Below are 19,372 nucleotides of genomic sequence, written 5' to 3' on the forward strand. Positions count from 1 at the left end.
TACAGGTGTGTGCCACCATGCCCGTCTAATTTTTATATTTTTAGTAGAGATGGGGTTTCGCCATGTTGGCCAGGCTGGTCTCAAACTCCTGGCCTCACGTGATCCACCCACCTTGGCCTCCCAAAGTGCTGGGATTACAGGTGTGAGCCACCACGCCTGGCCAAAACTGTTTATACTTGAGAAGTTCCATCTTCATTTCTGCCACAGTTGGAACTTCCCGAGGAAGGAGGGAGGCCTGAGGTTTTTTTGCACAATGTTTCAGAGCCTGTTTAGACTCAAACCTACACTTCCCTTGGCAGCAGAATATACTTAACCTAAAGCAGTATTTGGAGTTGAGAAAAACCTGGCAGGGTAAGTGAAAATGTACTGTTTGTTAGAGTAGGTAGAGAAGCCGTGCTCTGACCCTGTGATTCCATCTTTTTCTCCCTTCTATGATGGTGATGAAGCTAGATACCCCTAGGGAAGAAAGAAGGACTGGGTTTAGCAAAAATGACTTGATAATTAAAGTTTATTTGAACACAAAATACTTTCTCTGTCTATAAAATTGGCTGTTAGCAGTAGCAGCAGCATGTCCTGGCCAAGGGGAGTAGATCTCTCCAGATTACTAAAGCCATGTACGTAGCCATTCCCACTTCCCATATTCTGTGGATATATACATGTGCATGGTAGCTAGAGTCCCTCCACCAGAGTGTCTTTCTCTCATGATGGTTTCTTCAGGGAGAGGAAGAGGAGACCTGGGTGAAGAGCTGGGATGGTTTTGAGTGGGGCAAGCCATTAGGCTGTACCTTGAAGCCCATTCTCTCTGGATAGCTCTACTGCAGGTGTCCACTGACGCCCTTCTCTGTACTCTGTCTGCTGAGGGAATGGGGTATTTTGACTCTCATAGAAAGCACTAGCCTAAGTCACCACATGACTGCTTGGTCCCCACTGAAGCAGTGTAGCTCTCCATAGCATTTTGGGTGGTTATGGATTACATGTGTGGCCAGCTCATGCTTTTTCTTGAGCAGGGGCTCTCCATGACCTGTGCTCATACCATGCTTTCTAAGTTCTCTTTAGACAGGGCCTCAGCTGCTGCCTCAGCCTGAGTGTCAGAGAGTGTGTAGGAATCCTGGTAATCTTGAAGCAGTTTGACCACCTCCAGATGGTTGAACTGCACAGCATCATCCAGGGGAATGTTGCCCCATCTGAAAGGAATAATGATATGATCAGGCAAAGGAGACATGGAGAGTGTGGTGGTTGTATGTATTTGCATGGTGGCTGGAGGGTAGGTAGAGAAGCTGTGCCCACCCTCCTCCACTTTTAGCCTAATACTCACCTGTCCTTGGCAAAAGGATTCACTTTGCAGGCCTCGATCAGGAATTTAACAACTTCGATGTGTCCTAGGAATACGGGCAGAAGGAAAATGAGAAGGCACAGGTCTTGAACCCTTTGGTGCAGACACTTAGCCACTGAAGTCTTTACCAAGAGGGGAGCGGAAAAGGCTTCTTCCCATTTTGTACCCTGCAGCACCCAGTAATAGTCTAGCTGCAAAGCGACGGGTGTCTAGATAAAACTAGTTGCTGCCCCTATAACCTTGAGAGCACATATAACGAAGGAACTTTTGGTGAAAAAGAAAGGGTCTTATGATTACCCTCCCATCCTTAACCCTTCAGTACCTTCAGCTGCAGCAACATGCAGAGCTGTGCGCGAGTCATAGTCTTTCTGTTCCATATCCATGGCCGACAAGGCAAACCTGAGGGTAGTGGGAAAGCAGCTAGAGTTGCCTAGATCAGACTGGAATCACAGGTGTTCTTTGTAAGCTAGTGTCAGACTGGATGAGTTTCAGACAAGTGAAATAGCCTATACCCAGATTTGTAGGCTATCAATAATCTTTTTTCCATACCCAGATGAGACTGTTATACCCATATTAGAGAGATGGGAATGTGATGCTGCCAGAAATATCACTCACTGCCTACCTGTGGTAAGTGCCCATTGGAGGCAGGGTACCTACTTCCTCAGACTCTGCTCTTAACACTCAATAACAACGGCTAACATGAATTATAGAGCAGGCAGTTTACTTAAAAAAAATCTCCTTTTTTAAAAAAATCTAATTTAAATGCAATCTATATCCATTCTGTCTAATTCCAAAGCTGAAGCACTTAACTGTTTTGCTATGCTGCCTCCCAGTAAAATCTCTGACCAGGAGTATTTTATTGTGTGTATTTGGTCAACAGTAGCATTACCTTCGAAGAGCTGAGACATCACCACTGTAGGCCGCAAATAACAGGTTGACCACAGTCTTGTTCTGGAACACAAATCATACCCTCCTGACATTAATTGAACTCACCTATGTCAGCTCTGCCCTGTGACCTTCCTCCATGGGTGCTTAGTCAAGGGTATTGCTGAAGTGCTGAAGTGTTATGGAGTGCGCTACTCTGAAATACTTTTTGTTTTTTTGTTTTTGTTTTTGAGACGGAATCTTGCTCTGTCGTCCAGGCTGGAGTGTAGTGGCATGATCTTGGCTCACTGCAACCTCCACCTCCCGGTTTCAAGCGATTCTCCTGCCTCAGCCTCCCAAGTAGTGGGACCACAGGCGCGTGCCACCATGTCCAGCTAATTTGTATTTTCAGTAGAGACAGGGTTTCACCATGTTAGCCAGGATGGTCTTGATCTGACCTCGTGATCTGCCTGCCTCGGCCTCTCTGGGATTACAGGCGTGAGCCACCGCACCTGGCCTTTGAAATATTCTTACAAGCCACCTGGAGTTTTCCTTACCCGAACTTCTCCCCCTTCACGCCGTGGGTCTAACTTCCGAGCACAGTGCCTCAGGTTGTCATAGTTGTGGAAATTGAAGAGAGACACCAACTTCTAGAATTGTAAGCCAAAGATACTGTGTATTTACTCCTTACACTTAGTAGGAGCTCAAAATTGTTTTATTAAAATAAAAGTGGTACCATTAAACAAATTTATTGCTTCAAAAATATTAAGTACTATATGCAAAGCATCTCACCTGGCAGAAGCTGGTCCCCCTATAGCTGTTCCCCAGCTTGTCCAGTGGGGGTGACAGGCACATCATTCCCATGACATTGGGTACCACCAGGAGGATGGCTCCTGATACAGCTGACTTGGCTGGCAGGCCCACCTGGGGAACAGAATTGAAGCTGAGGATGACGTGGGTGTGCCCCAAATCAGAAAATAAACAAGTTAGGCTGTACTCTTAACAAGTTTACAAATGACTGCATGGCCACAATCCACCTCAACCTTTTGGCTTGTTAATTAGCTTCTTTTATTACTCCTCTCCTTTTCTTCTCTTAAAATTCATTGATTCAGCTAGAAAATATTTTCTGAAATACAGCATTCTGTGCTGGATGCTGTGCTAGAACTAGCATTGTGGTATTAGGAGATAGGTAATAAACAGCTAAATAAATAGTGTTAGGAGGTAGGTAATAAACAGGTAAATAAATAGACAAGTAATTTTTAAAGTAATTGTGATAAGTAGTGAGAAGAAGTAGGGTGCTGTAAATAGAGGTAGAAGGGGGCCCACGTGAGACAGGGTGGTCAGAAAAGTCTTTCTTTGGAAATGACATCTAAGCTGAGACCTCAAGGAGAAGAGCCAGCAATGTGAAGCACAATTCAGGAGCTGCGACATCTCACGTTGTTTTTTTTTTTCTTTTTCTTTTTCTTTTTTTGAGATGGAGTTTTGCTCTTGTTTGCCCAGGCTAGAGTGCAATGGCACAATTCCGGCTTACTGCAACCTTCACCTCCCAGGTTCAAGCAATTCTCCTGCCTCAGCCTCCCAAGTAGCTGGGATTACAGGTGCACACCACCACTCCCAGCTAATTTTTTGTATTTAATAGAGATGGGGTTTCACCATGTGGATCAGGCTGGTCTGCACTCCTGACCTCAGGTGATCCACCCGCCTCGGCCTCCCAAAGAAATATCTTTTTTTTTTTTGAGACGGAGTCCTGCTCCATCACCCAGGCTGGAGTGCAGTGGCACAATCTCGGCTCACTGCAAGCTCCGCCTCCCGGGTTCACGACATTTTCCTGCCTCAGCCTCCTGAGTAGCTGGGACGACAGGTGCCTACCATCATGCCCGTCTAATTTTCTGTGTTAGCCAGGATGGTCTCGGTCTCCTGACCTCGGATCTGCCCGCCTTGGCCTCCCAAAGTGCTGAGATTACAGGCGTGAGCCACCGCACCCGGCCAGACATCTCTTTATATATTCAAGGAACTTGGTGTTTTTGAGAAACTCATCTAAGGAGTCTCAACCTAATTGCCTTCCTGGAAGTTAGTGAATGAGAGGCAGGAACAAGCTTCCACCTCTATCTTCAGAGAGTCAGTGTTCTCTCTTCTTAGCACTGGGCACATGACAGATGGATGGCAGAGCCAGAAACTCACGTGGAAGGCAAACTGGCCAGAGAAGTCATACATGCCGCAGGAATGCATGAGGCTGAGGGTGTTGCGCACTGCTTCAGCACTCAGCACACTCTCGCCTGTGATGGGGCAGATCCCACCATTGGCGAGGGTGGCTGCCATGACACTGCCTGATTCACAAGTGACCTCCACAGAGCACAGCTATGAAAACAAAGAATAGGTGAAGATGTGATGTGAACCTGCACATGGTACCCTCCGGTGTAGGGCAAGGACAGTCTGTCCTGTTCCCTCGGCCCTGAGCAGTGTTTTCTTACCTGGAAGTAGAGATCAAGGGCAGCCATCATGTCCACCCCCTTAGGAAAGCACTGCAAGGAAGAGAGGGGAGAGCATTTCTCTTCAGGACATCAGCAGCCCTTTCACATTGTCAGGGTCTCGGCCGAAACCCCCAACCCCTACTGCCCTTCCACTAGCAGCAGAATTCCCAGGGACTTTCTCTCCCAGCCTCTCCTGGTTACCTTCTTTTCCTTGAGATAATAGCCAATGGCATAATTCCGATCCCCTGTTTCCTTCTCCGACTGGAATCTGAAGCAAAAACCCAATTTAGTACTTGAAGTTGGAGGAATAGGTGTTGGGAGAAGGCGAAAAATTACCTTCCCTGAGAGAGACAGAACTACATCACACCACAAACTAAATTAACCCCTTTATAACTTCTGACAGTAATATTAGAGGAAATTTCTGAACCTCAGCAAACACTCAGCATAGCTTTGTTATAAAGTAAACCCAAACCAAACACCCCAAACTGTTTAGTCATCTAGTCTAGGAAAACTGGTGAAGTTTTTGGCTTTGAAAGTCTTGGCAAGAAAGGGCTTAGGCACAAACCATCACACTCTCTCATTACGTACTAATTAGTAATGGAAAAAATTATTTTACAAGGTAAACAAATGTTAATGAAGGGACTCAGAGGAAGCTGGAGGGCCAAAGGATTTCTTCCTCCTAAGATTCTCTCTCCCCCATTCCTCTTGTCCCCATCCTAAGTACACACAGATACACCACAATGCTTTCAGTCAGTCCTCTGAATAGGGACTTACGTGGCATTGCTGAAACCCATGTATTCATTCCCAGCCATTTTGTTGAGATACTGCAACACCTGGAAGCGAAAAAGGGACATTGAGGCTCCACTTGACTAAGAAGCTCTATTAATACCTCACAGGCTGACTAGCCCTTCTGAACTCAGGTCTTGTCAAGAGGCTTTCCTCTCTGAGGCCAGCAGATTTCCACACTTCTGGAAATAAGGCTTCTAGTATGGGCTGGTGCACCTGGTAGTGGAGTTAGAGAGCCACTGGGGCAGCTGGAGAGGACAGCATGCTGTGGAGAAATGCAGCCAGGGGCCAAGTAGCAAGGGAACTTACAAAATCAAACTTCTCTGCTTTGTTACAGTCCATCTGCAGAGAAAGAGAGAGATGTCAGTCTTCTAAGCCTAGGAGGATGACAGAGGGAAGGGTCAGAAGGATCTAGTGGAGTTCAAGTGTTAGACTGGTCCTGCTGCTGCAAATGTGTTCAATTATATATATATATATATATATATTTTTTTTTTTTTTTTTCCTGAAAACACCGCACTTCCATTGGCTCCTCTCTTTCTCTTGAGGCAGAGTCTTGCTTTTTCACCCAGGCTGGAGTGCAGTGGCATGATCGTGGCTCACTGCAGCTTCGACCTCCCAGGCTCAAGTGATCCTCCCACCTCAGCCTCTGAGTAGCTGGAATTACAGGCATGAGCCACCTTGCTGGGCCATCCCACTTCCATTCTCAATCCAAACCCTCATCCCTGACTCCCACGTTCATTTTCCTGACTCTAATCCTGTCTCCCAGCCCCACCCTATCCCTGATCTCCATCCTCATTCCTTACACCCCATACTAGACCTTTACTCTATCCCATTGGCCAGCATGATGGTTCATGCCTGTAATCTCAGCAATTTGGGGGGCCGAGGTGGGAGGATCACTCAAGCCCAGGGGTTTGAGACCAGCCTGGGCAACATAGGATAGACCCTGTCTCTCTCTCTGTACACACACACACACACACACACACACACACACATATATATATTTTTTTGAGACAGAGTCTTGCTCTGTCACCTAGGCTGGAGTGCAGTGGCACAATCTCGGCTCAACTGCAAGCTCTGCCTCCCGGGTTCACACCATTCTCCTGCCTTAGCCTCCTGAGCAGCTGGAACCACAGGTACTCGCCACCACGCCCGGCTAATTTTTTGTATTTTTAGTAGAGATGGGGTTTCACCGTGCTAGCCAGGATGGTCTCGATCTCCTGACCTCGTGATCCGCCCACCTCAGCCTTGGCCTCCCAAAGTGCTGGGATTACAGGCGTGTGCCACTGCGCCTGGCCTCTTCTTTTTTTTTTTTTTTTTTTTTTTTAAAGTTCCTACTTAGATGGGAATGGGATGAGGCAGGTCCCAGATACAGGTTTGTAGATGGAGCCATCACAGAACAAGGGGAGAGACTCAGCCTTATTTCCTCACCCAGACTCATTGCTTACTCATGTGTCAATTACAGAGTCAATACCACAGGGACTGTGACACCTGAGTCCCTGGGGGGAGGATTCCTAACACCACCTTCCTCAGGAGGGGCTGTGATTGGCCCCAGGGTGTTGCTGCCCAGCTGCTCCCAGGTTCTTGCTCAAGCTCTGGGAGACCTACAGCTGATGGGCTAGTTTGACACCCTGTTCAAGGCCAACTCACAGTTCCAGGTGACGTGAATAACTGCCCTGGCCTGGCCATTCACCCTTCCCTGCAGGTGTCCCACACCCAGAAATGGCCAATCAGTGCCCAGTAGTGCTGTCCTCCCCTTGTCTCTGGCATTTGGCCCTTGGTCCTAGGCAGGGGTCAGGACCTGCTCACTTCTCTAAGAGTCTGGAAGCTCTAGGCTCTAGACTCATGGGTGGGGGCAGGGAACAGTACTAGTGGGGGTGAGGGAGGTGGTGCAGTCTCTTTTACTGACATCGTCAGCATAACGTGGGTCCCTGCTGTGCCTCATGTGCCTTCTGGGGACCCTCAAAGGAATCAGAGCCCCACCAGTCTCCCCGGAGAGCTGAACAAATATGAGGGATACAGGAACACAGGAGCTTAGAGGATAATACCTGTCAGAAGGTTAAGGTGGCACTGACCTTGATCAGGGAGCTGACAACAATGGCACCAGCATTGACCATGGGGTTATGGGGGATTCCTGGGGAAATACAAACCACCAAGAGTCTTAGCCACTGAACAAAGCCTCCCTGACAGCCCGCTCATTTTGTGGGTTAGACAAGAAAGATTGCTTGCTAGGGAGAAAGGCATGACAGGGCTAATCGGGAAGGGCAGAGAAACAAAAAAGGCTGGGGGATGGGGTGGGGGTAAGGAGGAGGGGACGGCTATAAGTACGGTCTGAGCCTTGGTAGTGCTCACCTTCCTCATTGAGGGAGAGCTTGTTGTAGCGCAGGCCACTAGGCTCTTTGCCCACAAACTTGTGCACGTAGTCAGTGCCTAGGGTGCTTATGGAGATGGCATAGGTGAGGGGCTTCACACAGGACTGCAGGCAGAAGGGGATCTTTGTGTGGCCCACAGAGTGCCTGGAGGCAGACAGATGCCATGAAAGGGGTTGGCCTGTGTTCGGCACCTGTGCCCTGCCTCCCCTTCCTCTTGCCCAGCATCTCACCGCTGACCATCCACAGTGCACAGGGAGACACCCCACAGGTCTGGGTTTGACTTGGCCAGCTGAGGGATGTAGGCTGCCACCTGGACATGAGTGGGTAGAGAAAAGGGAGATGGATGTGGAGAAAAGGAAGAGTTGAGGATGAGGGTAAAGACAATCTTTTAGATAAAAGCTAAAATTCTGTCTTCTATAGGGCAGAAGGGTTCCGTCCTGCCTGTTGCTCCCAAAAATTCCGAGCCTTAAGTCCTAGAAGGCCATATCTTTCTGTATCCCCAATCCTGTAGAGATAGCAGTAAAGCTAATGGAAGTTAAAAAAGGCGAATTCTGAGGTCACCTTCCCCTTTTGCTTCTTAGGCCCAATTACCATATAAATCCCTTTGAAGACTGTATTATAGACTCTTGATTCCCTCACCTGCTCTAGGAATCATGTGTATAGAAACACATGAAGCCAGGTCCCCATTTACAGAAGTTCTGCTTCTCATTTCTCATTCATAGGATTCCCAGCCGCAGGAAATCTCTGAGAAGCAAGGTATATCTAGATGTGGTGGCTCATGCCTGTAATCCCAGCAGTTTGGGAGGCCGAGGTGGTTGGATCACTTGAGGTCAGGAGTTCGAGACCAGCCTGGCCAATATGGCAAAACCCCATCTCTACTAAAAATACAAAAATTAGCTGGGCATGGTGGCATATGCCAGCTACTCGGGAGGCTGAGACAGGAGAATCACTTGAACCCGGGAAGTGGAGGCTGCAGTGAGCTGAGATTGCATCATTGCACTCCAGCCCGGGTGACAGAGCAAGACTCCATCTCAGAAAAAAAAAAAAAAAAAAAAAAAAAAGATATTTGGCCCAGGTCCCTGACCCCTCCCTTAGTCCCCTGGCTCTCACTTTGCCTCCAGTGAGCTCTTTGGCATCCTCAAAGATGCGATCCACATGGCCCGTGAACTCCTCAAAATCAGGAATGACAAACTTCTTTCGGAATGCCTGGGTCAGGAGCACAATGTTGCTGCTCACACACCTGGATCCCAGATACGATTGGATTAGGGGGCTAGAGAGATGCAGCTGGGACTCACTCTGGAGCCATGGAAGTCGCGAATAAAGAAGGTTGAGTGGTCTTCCGGTTTGGGATCAACAGCTCTGTTACCTTTGGCAAATCAGTTTGCCTTTCTATGTCTTAGTTTCCTTACCTGTAAAATGAGGGGTTTTAATGATGTGGAAAGACACTATGTCTTGGGATATGAGAAAAAAAATAAATATCAGAATAATATGTATGTATGTTACCTTGATATTTAAAAAATCCTAAATCATGAAAGTATATTTACATATATTCATGCATGTATGTCAATACATAGGACATTATCTAGAAGATACCCACTAATCTGTTAATATTTACTTCAGGGAAAAGAGGATAGGATTGAGTAGGGAGGGAAAGGAGAACATGTATTTCTATATTGTTTGAACTCTTATAATGAGTATTCATGTATAACTTATATAATAAGTAATAAAATAAAATGAGGAATTGAACTATACAATTCCCAAATTCCTCCCTGCTGTGAGAGTCTACGTCCACAGGACAGTTTTCAGAGAGCAGTGCCCTTGTTTCTAGGGCCCTCACTTTCGGAAGAGATCTCGGTCCAAGAGGCCACCACTACTGGACTCTTGGACCACACGGTGCATCTCGCTCATGCAGTCTTGGAGCCGAGGATCTGATGTCTGCAGTCCAGTGGCCTTTAGTGCCTTTAGAGGAAAGAAGAGACCGGAAAGGTCAGCTACAAGGACAGTGATGTACTCCTCATAATCTTTCCCAGTGGATACCCGATTAGCTGAACCCCAGCCACTACAATAGGTGGAACAAATGGGTTTGGAGAATAAGAAAGGAGGGAATGGAGCAACTCTGAAGGCTAACAAGGGTTTCCTGTCCTTTTTCCAGAGGGTTTAATCTTCTGACCCTGGGGCAGGGATGGGCTTGTCTTGTCAGCCTAGACATCTGGATTCTCATCCATCTGTATGCTTCACCCTCATGTAGCAACCCATTAGCTGCCCTGCACTTGTCATACCCTCGTTTCCCCACTTTTCAGAGATCTTAAGGAATTAGCATCCTGAACAGGTAGAGAGCAACTTACAGTGGTGAACTTGTGGATAGGGATTTGTTCCTGTCCTTCAGCAATAGTGTAGAAGAGCAAATCACCCAGGCGGGACAGCATGCCACTTTCTGATGAATCACTGGGGGCAGAGAATGGGGAGGAAAGTGGGGCCTGAGAACTGCCACCTGCTCCTCCTTCTGCAACATGGGCTTATAAGTAGGTGAGTGTCCTCATTCTATGCCTCCTCCTTAAACCATCTGATCTATGCCTATAAATCTAACTTTCATGTCTGTCCTAAGAAGTTGTAGATCTTTTCTCTAGCTTTTACTCCTGACCTTCAGATCTTTATTTTTAGCTCCCTTCTCACACTTCCACCTATAGGTGCCCCACAAGCACTGATAACTCAGTATGTCCAAACCTGAGTCATCTTACCTCCTTTCCTCTTCTTCTCCTCTTGTTTCCCACCTGGGTTAACAGCATTACCACCCACCTGGGTGCCAAGCTAGAAATGTGGCATCATTTTGATAGTTTCCACACCTTAAGTCCATGCTTAGTTGGTCACCAACATTGGATGAATCTGCCTCATAATGTCTCAAATCTACCCTCTATTCTCCTTTTCCCTGTGCCAGCATGCTGTAGTAGACCAGTTTGCCCCATAATAGCTGTGTGATCTTGAGCAGTTTGCTTAATATTGCCTTGCTTCCTTATCTGTAATATAAGGGTAGTAATGTCTACTTCACCTGGGTGATATGAGGCTTAAGATAAAAATTCCATGAAAAACTGTCTGACACAAAGTAGATGTTCAATAAATCATATATATCATCAGCTCCTTATTCCCTTTTACCTAATTGCCACTACACACTCTTGACTTTCAATCCGTCTTTTTTATTTTTATTTTTTGAGACAGAGTTTCACTCTTGTTGCTTGTTGCTTCAATCCATCTTCTAAAATGTGCTAGTGATCTTTTTTTTCTTTTTTTTTTTTTTTTTGAGACAGAGTCCGGCTCTGTTGCCCAGGCTGGAGTGCAATGGTGCGATCTCAGCTCACTGCAACCTCTGCCTCCCGGGTTCAAGCAATTCTCCTGCCTCAGTCTCCTGAGTAGCTGGGATGACAGGTGTGTGCCACCACGCCCGGCTAATGTTTTTGTATTTTTAGTAGAGACGGGGTTTCACTATTTTGGTCAGGCTGGTCTGGAACTCCTTACCTCGTGATCCGCCTGCCTCGGCCTCCCAAAGTGCTGGGATTACAGGCATGAGCCACTACGCCTGGCCAAAATGTGCCAGTGATCTTTCTAAACTCAAATGTAATTTCTCTACTCAAAAACATTTGGTAACTCCCTATGCCTACAGAATAAGCTCTTGAAATAAGAAAGTAGGCCAGGCGTGGTGGCTCACACCTGTAATCCCAGCACTTTGGGAGGCTGAGGTGGTTGGATCACCTGAGGTTAGGAGTTCAAGACCAGCTTGGCCAACATGGTGAAACCCCATCTCTATTAAAAATACAAAATTAACTGGGCGTGGTGGCACATGCCTGTAATTCCAGCTACTACAGAAGCTGAGGCAAGAGAATTGCTTGAACCTGCGAGGCGGAGGTTGCAGTGAGCTGAGATCTTGCCATTGCACTCTATCGTGGGCAAAAAGAGCAAAACTCTGTCTCAAAACAAACAAAAACTTGGTAGGCCATTAAAAGCTCTTTAAAACCTGCCAATTGGCCAGGCACGGTGGCTCACGTCTGTAATGCCCGCACTTTGGGAGGCCAAGGTGGGCAGATCACCTGAGGTCAGGAGTTTGAGACCAGACTGGCCAGCATGGTAAAACCCCATCTCTACTAAAAATACAAAAACTAGCCAGGCGTGATGGTAGGCGCCTGTAATCTCAGCTACTTGGGAAGCTGAGGCAGGAGAATTGCCTGAGCCTGGGAGGTGGAAGTTACAGTCAGTCGAGATTGCGCCACTGCACTCCAGCCTGGGTGACAGAGTGAGACTTTGTCTCAAAAATAAATAAATAAATAAATAAAACCTGCTCACTTAACTTCCCTATTCCCCATCATGCCCACACACTCCAGATGTAACAGGCAATACAGATGGTTCCCCAAAATGGGCCGGGAACTGTGAGGCTTCCTGGCCTTTGCTTATGCTATAACTTCTGCATAGAATGACCTTTGCTTAGTATGGTCCTGCTCATTCTTCAAGGTCCAGATCAAATGTCGCCAACTCTGTAAAGGCTTCCCCAAACCTCCAGATATTGCTTATGCTGCCGGTTTGACACAACACACCATCTTATTGACAGAAGGATCTCCCTTGCTCCACTGTTAGGTCTTTGTGTTTTACACATCTTTTTTATACATCTTTGTCTTCCTAGCACTGAGCAAAGTCCCTAGCACACAGTGGGTCTTCAATAAGAATTACTAAATTGTATTGCTGGCAAGGTCCCTGTGCCCCAAAGTATCTCTTTGGCTTATAGCACCTAAAATTCCAGGTACTGAAGACTTCTTAGTTTTCAAGACTTCCATTAATATGTTAAAATATTTAGAGGAGGCCGGGCGCGGTGGCTCAAGCCTGTAATCCCAGCACTTTGGGAGGCCGAGACGGGCGGATCACGAGGTCAGGAGATCGAGACCATCCTGGCTAACACGGTGAAACCCCGTCTCTACTAAAAAATACAAAAAACTAGCCGGGCGAGGTGGCGGGCGCCTGTAGTCCCAGCTACTCGGGAGGCTGAGGCAGGAGAACGGCATAAACCCGGAAGGCGGAGCTTGCAGTGAGCTGAGATCCGGCCACTGCCCTCCAGCCTGGGTGACACAGCAAGACTCCGTCTCAAAAAAAAAAAAAAAAAAAAAATATTTAGAGGAGTTTTTTTTTTAAGTAGAAAAGGGATCTACTATGTTGCCTAGGCTGATCTCAAACTCCTGGACTCAAGTGATCTTCCCACCTAAGCCTCCCAGAGTGCTAGGATTATAGGCGTGAGCCACCACACCCAGACAAGCGGAGTTATTTTATCAGATTATTTCCAAATATGACAGCTAGTTTCGATGAAGACCCTTCAAAGATCTTTGACCCAGTCAGGCGCGGTGGCTCATGCCTGTAGTCCCAGCACTTTGGGAGGCTGAGGCAGGTGGATCACGAGGTCGGGAGATCAAGACCATCCTGGCTAAAATAGTGAAACCCTGTCTCTACTAAAAATACAAAAAAAAAAAAAAAAAAAAATTCGCCGGGCATGGTGGCGGGCGCCTGTAGTCCCAGCTACTTGGGAGGCTGAGGCAGGAGAATGGCATGAACCCCAGAGACGGAGTTTGCAGTGAGCTGAGATTGCGCCACTGCACTCCAGCCTGGGCGACAGAGCCAGACTCCATCTCAAAAAATAAATAAATAAATAAATAAATAAATAATAAAACAATAAAATTTTAAAAATATATAAAACAATAAAATTTAAAAAAAAATCTTTGACCCAATAATTTGACTTCCAGGGATTTGTCCTACAGGTATACTTACACATCTCAAAAATAACATATTTACAATTATTCATCACATTGTTGTTTTTTCTTTTTTTTTTTTGAGACGGAGTCTTGCTGTGTCACCCAGGCTGGAGTGCAATGGCGTGATCTCTGCTCACTGCAACCTCTGCCTCCTGGGTTCAAGCGATTCTCCTGCCTCAGCCTCCCAAGTAGCTGGGATTTACAGGCACGTGCCACCATGCCCAGCCAATTTTTGTATTTTTAGTAGAGACGGGGTTTCACCATGTTGGCCAGGCTGTTCTCAAACTCCTGACCTAGTGATCCGCCCACCTCCTCCTCCCAAAGTGCTGGGATTACAGGCATGAGCCACCACGCCCGGCCTTCACTATGTAGTTAGTAATAGTAAGATTAGAAACAACCTGATGTGCAACAATAGGGAACTGGTTAATTATGGTATATTCATGTAATGGAATATTATGCGGTATAAAAAAAAGAAATTGGGGTGTGCTATAAGTATTGATATGGAATTCCCTCTAAGATATAATATTAACTAAAAGAAGTATGTTATAGAACAGTGTATAGAGTATGGTAGTATTTATGTTTGTTTGTTTGTTTTTAGAGATGGGGTTTAGCTTAGCTGTATTGCTCAAGTTGGCCTTGAACTCCTGGGCTCAAGTGATCCTTCTGCCTCAGCCTCCCTAGTAGCTGGGACTACAGGTGCATGCCACCATGCCCAGCTTTATTTATTTTTATTTTTTAATTTATTTTTTATTTCAATAGGTTTTTGGGGAACAGGTGGTGTTTGGTTACATGAATAAGTTCTTTAGTGCTAGCTTTATGTTTTCATTTGTTTTTTCTTTTTTTTCTTTATCAGTTTTCTGAGGTTGAAGCACAGGTTTAAAAGGGAAAAATATATATGTGTTTGCTTATTCAGGCACAGAATATTTCTGGATGAACATTTAGTTAGAAATAGGTAAGACTGGCCAGGCATGGTGGCTCATGCCTCTAATCCCAGCACTTTGGGAGCCTAAGGTGGGCAGATCACAAGGTAAGGAGTTCGAGACCAGCCTGACCAACATGGTGAAACCCCATCTCTACTAAAAATACAAAAATTAGCTGGTGTGGTGGCGCCCGCCTGTAACCCCAGCTACTCAGGAGGCTGAGGCAGGAGAATTGCTTGAACCCAGGAGGCAGAGGTTGCAGTGAACCAAGATTACGCCACTGCACTCCAGCCTGGGCAATGGAGTGAGACTCCATCTCATAATAAATAAATAAATAGGTAAGATTGATTCATCTTCTACAGAGATGACATAGGTGCTGGGAAAAAGGGATGGGAGGGATACTTTTCACTATCTTTTGTATATTTTGAATTTTGAACCATATGGAATATATTATCTATTGAAACAATGGATTGAAAAATAAGACTCAAACAGCTTGGCATAGACTAGGCATGTGTGTGTTTGGAGTCAGGAGAAATACCAGAAGAGGGAACACCAGAAGAGTTTTCCTGCTTCTGGGTAAATCTGGTTGTCACAATGAAGCTAGGGTCTATACGGGGAGAGGAGGAGAAAAGCTATCTGAGGGATAACTCAAGAAGGAAAGTACATAGGAACACTTTGAAGGCAGGACTCAGGACTCTGTCCCTGGAAGCTGACAGAAGACAGGAAATAATGCTATACCACTGAATGTATCACAAGCCTAAAAAAACTGCATGTCCCTCAGATATGGATGGATCACCAATGTAATCTTGAGGGAAAACAAGCAAGGTACAAGAGCAATGTATATAGTATGATACCAAAAAACCAAGGTACAGGAATAATGTGTTTAGGATACCATTTGTATAAAAAAAGTAAAGTAATATCAGCATGTATTTTATGCATAAAATATCTCTAGAAAACTATACATGATATCACTGACATCAGATTATCTCTGGGGAGCAAAATTTCCTTGGAATTTAAGAAATAATTGAACAAGTGTACAAGAGTATATAGTAACCAAATTGAAGACTGGTTATTTAAACTATGATACCTCAAACAATGGAATCTTTTAAAATTACAAAATGACAATGTCATACATATTCAATGATATTAAAAGCTGTTCATAAATGGAAAAGATAAGTTCAAGAATATGACTATCCCATTTTTGTTAAATTACATATATATATAGGATATATATGACTATATCACAATATTAATTGGTTATCTCTAATACTGGGATCTTTATTTTCTTTTTAAATTTTTTAAGTAATAAACTTATTTATTTATTTTTGAGGCAGTGTCTCACTCTGTTGCCTAGGCTGGAGTGTGGTGGTGCAATCATGGATCACTACAGCCTCAACCTACAGGGCTCCAGTGATCATCCCACCTCAGTCTCCCAAGTAACTAGGACTACAGGCACATGCCACCATGCCTGGTTAATTTTTGTATATATTTTTTTTTTGTAGAGACAGGATTTTGCCATGTTGCCCAAGCTGGTTTCAAACTCCTGAGCTCAAGTGATCCTCTCCACCTTGGCCACCCACAGTGCTGGGATTACAGGTGTGAGCCACTGCGCCTGGCTCTAAATTTATTTTTTTAATTGACACATAATTGTACAGATGTTTATGGGATGCATAGCGATGTTTCAATACATAGAATTATAGAGATCAGTAAGGGTAATTAGTATATCCATCATCTCAAACATTTATCATTTCTTTGTGTTGGGATATTTTTCTCTTGATACTCTTACTTTTCTTTTAAAGTCATAAATATAGCCGGGCACGGTGGCTAACGCCTATAATCCCAGCACTTTGGGAGGCTCAGGCAGGTGGATTATCTGAGGTCAGGAGTTCAAGACCAGTCTGACCAACATGGTGAAACCCCGTCTCTATTAAAAATACAAAAATTAGCCAGTCGTGGTGGTGGGTACCCATAATCCCAGCTACTCGGGAAGCTGAGGCAGAGGTTGCAGTGAGCCGAGATTGCGCCACTGCACTCCAGTCTGGACGACAAAGAGACTCGGTCTCCAAAAAAAAAAGTCATAAATACAGCTAAATAGCTAAATATTAAACAAACAATAACCCGAATAACAGCGCATTTCCTCTTTGCTGCTCTCTTTCCTCCGCCAAACACAGGAACCCCACCCCATCATGGTGTCACACTGCCAGAGCACATCACTCTCCAGTGCTCATTTCTGCATGGGGAGTACCAGTCCAAGGATATGACAGGGGGTTCCCTGGGCAGAAGAAACAAGGTCCCCTGAAAAGACTTCCATCACCAGACTCCCCTGGATAAGGAGGTGTGTGGCGGGGGAACTAGGGATACCTATAGTTCCCTACTCTGCAGAAGGTAGACAGAAGAGGGAAGTTCAGCCTTTGCTGTATCCCACCTTATTTCTCCCATGGTGAATATCTGGGAGGAAGTTGGGGTGGAGACTAGAACAGGAGGGAGAGGGCTTATCCTTTAAATGTTCTGTGTCTCTTTGAGAAGAAGCTGATGGAAAAGTACTGTGTAATATGGATAAGCAGACACCATGACTATGAAAAAAAGAAAGAAAAGGGCCGGGCATGGTGGCTCATGCCTGTAATCCCAGCACTTTGGGAGGCTGAGGTAGGCAGATCATCTGAAGTCAGGAGTTCAAGACCAGCTAGGCCAACATGGTGAAACCCTGTCTCTACTAAAACTACAAAAATTAGCGGGGTGTGGTGGCGCGTACCTGTAATCCCAGCTACTCTAGAGGCTGAGGCAGGAGAATTATTTGAACCCAGGAGGCGGAGGTTGCAGTGAGTCAACATGGTGCCACTGCACTCCAGCCTGTGTGACAGAGTGAGACTCTGTCTCAAAAAAGAAAGAAATAAAAGTACGGCATAATGTCATTAATAATAAATAATACCTATTGGTGTCCCTTACGACAGAGACTCGAGTAGTTGGTGAGGTAGTGTTGTGTCAGTCTGGCTACTTTACTGATAGTGTCTATGTTTCTGAGTGTCATGAGGGAGATGGCCCATTTCCTGTTCCTGCTACAGTAGAGCAATGGCTCTTTGAACAGTGTCTATGCTGGCCCTCTGGGGAGGACAAGATTTCCTGTTCAGCACCGTCTGCGTCTCGGAGAAAAAGGCTCAGCCACCAAGTGTGTCCTAGGCGGTGGGGAAGATAAAAGTTTGGCCACCTGGGCGGAAGAAGTACCCAAAGAAAGAACCTTTTAGATTCCGGAGCCTGGGCAGCATAAATAATAGCTCTGACTGGCTCTGGTTTGGGAAATCTGCGTCTTACAGACTTTTCCTCTATTACAAATATTCTCCCCATTCAACAACCAGTTTGGAAAATCCTCCCCCCCCCCCATTCTGCTGTTCAGGGAGCACTACTACGCACACACCTAACACTTATGCACGTACCTGCGCACCAGTAACACACGAGCATCACACATTACCCACCGAGGACACGCAGAAACACAACACACAGACAGACCCCAGTACACTTGGACCTGAGGCAGGAGGCTGTTCCACACCCACGCATCTCCTAAAATACACACCGAGACGAGGGAAGGTGAGGACGGGCGGCGTGCGCCCGGCCCTGCACTCAGACACGTGAACCAAGTAACACTCGGGGCGCATCTGTGATCCAGGTTAACTGCGCACCTTGGACAGGCGCCATCCCCAGGACCCGCTTGCCCGAACGCACTCCCAGGCAGATTGCAGATTACCGCCCGAACACGGCGTACCCAAAGCTCCACATCCAAAGGAAAAGGCATCCAGGGCTAGTGAGCCAGGAGAGGGGAGATGAGGGACGCTGCCTGGGGAGGGCACTCGGGAACTAGCGAGGACCACAGTGGGAGTTGGGGCAAGCCCGTCCCCTGCCCTGTCCCAGGAGCCTTACTGATCATGGTGCTGCGGCTGGCGGCTGTGTGGTGTCTCTCTGCCCTGCGCCGCGGCCTCACTGAGGTGGTGCCGGACGCCCTCGCCAAGGAGGGGGCTCCGGCTCAGGTGACCCCAGTCTCCCCGCCGGCAGTGACTGCTGGCCCGGCTCAGCGACTTCTGCAGAGCCTTCATGGAGCGCATGCCCCCAGCAAGCCGCTGGCTCTGCAGGTGCGCCCAGGACCTCTAGCTGTGGCTGAGAAGGAGAGGCGGAGCGGGCGAGACAAGGTGCGGGGGAGTTCTGTGAGGGAGCTCTGGGCCTGAAAGACCGAGAAGGGGGGCCCGGTGGGTGGGGCTGGGGCAGGAGGAGGGGCCTGCCCCTTTAAAGCTGGCTCCAGGGTTAGGCACACCCTCAGGACAGGGGCTAGGTGAAAAGCGTTGGGAATAAAGGAGAACCCGAGTGGGTGGAGAGAGGGCGGTGCCTGGGAGCTGGAATGGACAATGCCCAGGCCCAATCACTGAGGAAGCAAAAACATTGAGGCGGGGAAAGGGTAAGGTTGCCCAATGAGAGCAAGACGGTAGGCTCTTGCGACAGCCTGCGGGTGCTTCCACGTGGGCCCCGCGAGCGCTTCCGCGTGGACCCCGAGAGCGCGGGTGTCCGCGGATGCTGAGGGCTGGAAAGGCGAGGACAAGCTGAGGCAAAGCCGGTGGGGGCGGGAGGCGCTCTCCGGGGACACCGTGGGGCTGCGAACGATGGAGTTCTCGTTAGAGAGGAGGGTGCTGCCTCGAGAGAGGAGGCCAAGTAAGAGTGAGCCCAGTTCAGGAGGTCACTTAGAGAGCCTCGACCTCCGAAGGCCAAACCAGCGCCCAATAATCCGGCGCGTAGCGTGGCCCGCGGCGGACCTGCGGTGGTGCTGAGTGGAGAGCAGGATGGCTGCTGGGTACCGCGGGCAGAAGCA

At 47.1% G+C, this 19,372-nt stretch overlaps 1 protein-coding gene across 3 annotated transcripts; it reads right to left on the reverse strand.

Moving 5' to 3' along the window:
- Positions 1-490: 490 nt before the first annotated feature.
- On the reverse strand, positions 491-19,001 carry GLS2 (glutaminase 2). Of its 3 annotated transcripts, none has more exons than XM_050747291.1 (18): positions 18,436-19,001; positions 10,169-10,268; positions 9,661-9,782; positions 8,934-9,063; positions 8,054-8,133; positions 7,804-7,967; positions 7,527-7,585; positions 5,764-5,796; positions 5,443-5,501; positions 4,870-4,936; positions 4,669-4,719; positions 4,379-4,555; positions 2,990-3,121; positions 2,755-2,847; positions 2,223-2,284; positions 1,656-1,732; positions 1,316-1,379; positions 491-1,184 (listed from the first exon to the last, which is right to left on the reverse strand). In XM_050747291.1, the coding sequence occupies exons 1-18, from the start codon at positions 18,615-18,617 to the stop codon at positions 1,028-1,030; spliced, it is 1,809 nt and encodes a 602-aa protein (XP_050603248.1). In that variant the 5' UTR covers positions 18,618-19,001; the 3' UTR covers positions 491-1,027. The 3 variants fall into 3 exon arrangements, with proteins under 3 accessions (XP_050603248.1, XP_050603247.1, XP_050603249.1); XM_050747290.1 differs by lacking the exon at positions 18,436-19,001 and adding an exon at positions 17,955-18,085; XM_050747292.1 differs by lacking the exons at positions 10,169-10,268; positions 18,436-19,001 and adding an exon at positions 9,119-9,232 and having other exon boundaries at positions 8,934-9,029; positions 9,661-9,746.
- Positions 19,002-19,372: the final 371 nt, after the last annotated feature.

The sequence above is a fragment of the Macaca thibetana genome, chromosome 11 (assembly GCF_024542745.1).
Source record: "Macaca thibetana thibetana isolate TM-01 chromosome 11, ASM2454274v1, whole genome shotgun sequence".
NCBI classification, from domain to species: Eukaryota; Metazoa; Chordata; class Mammalia; order Primates; family Cercopithecidae; genus Macaca; species Macaca thibetana.

Excerpts from the sequence above, each read along its gene's own strand:
- GLS2 (XM_050747291.1), bottom strand. The coding sequence starts at position 18,617 with ATGCGCTCCATGAAGGCTCTGCAGAAGTCGCTGAGCCGGGCCAGCAGT. Across the intron at positions 2,848-2,989 it reads GGGGGACCAGCTTCTGCCAG|AAGTTGGTGTCTCTCTTCAA; the intron begins GTGAGATGCTTT and ends TTACAATTCTAG. Across the intron at positions 1,185-1,315 it reads AATCCTTTTGCCAAGGACAG|ATGGGGCAACATTCCCCTGG; the intron begins GTGAGTATTAGG and ends TATTCCTTTCAG.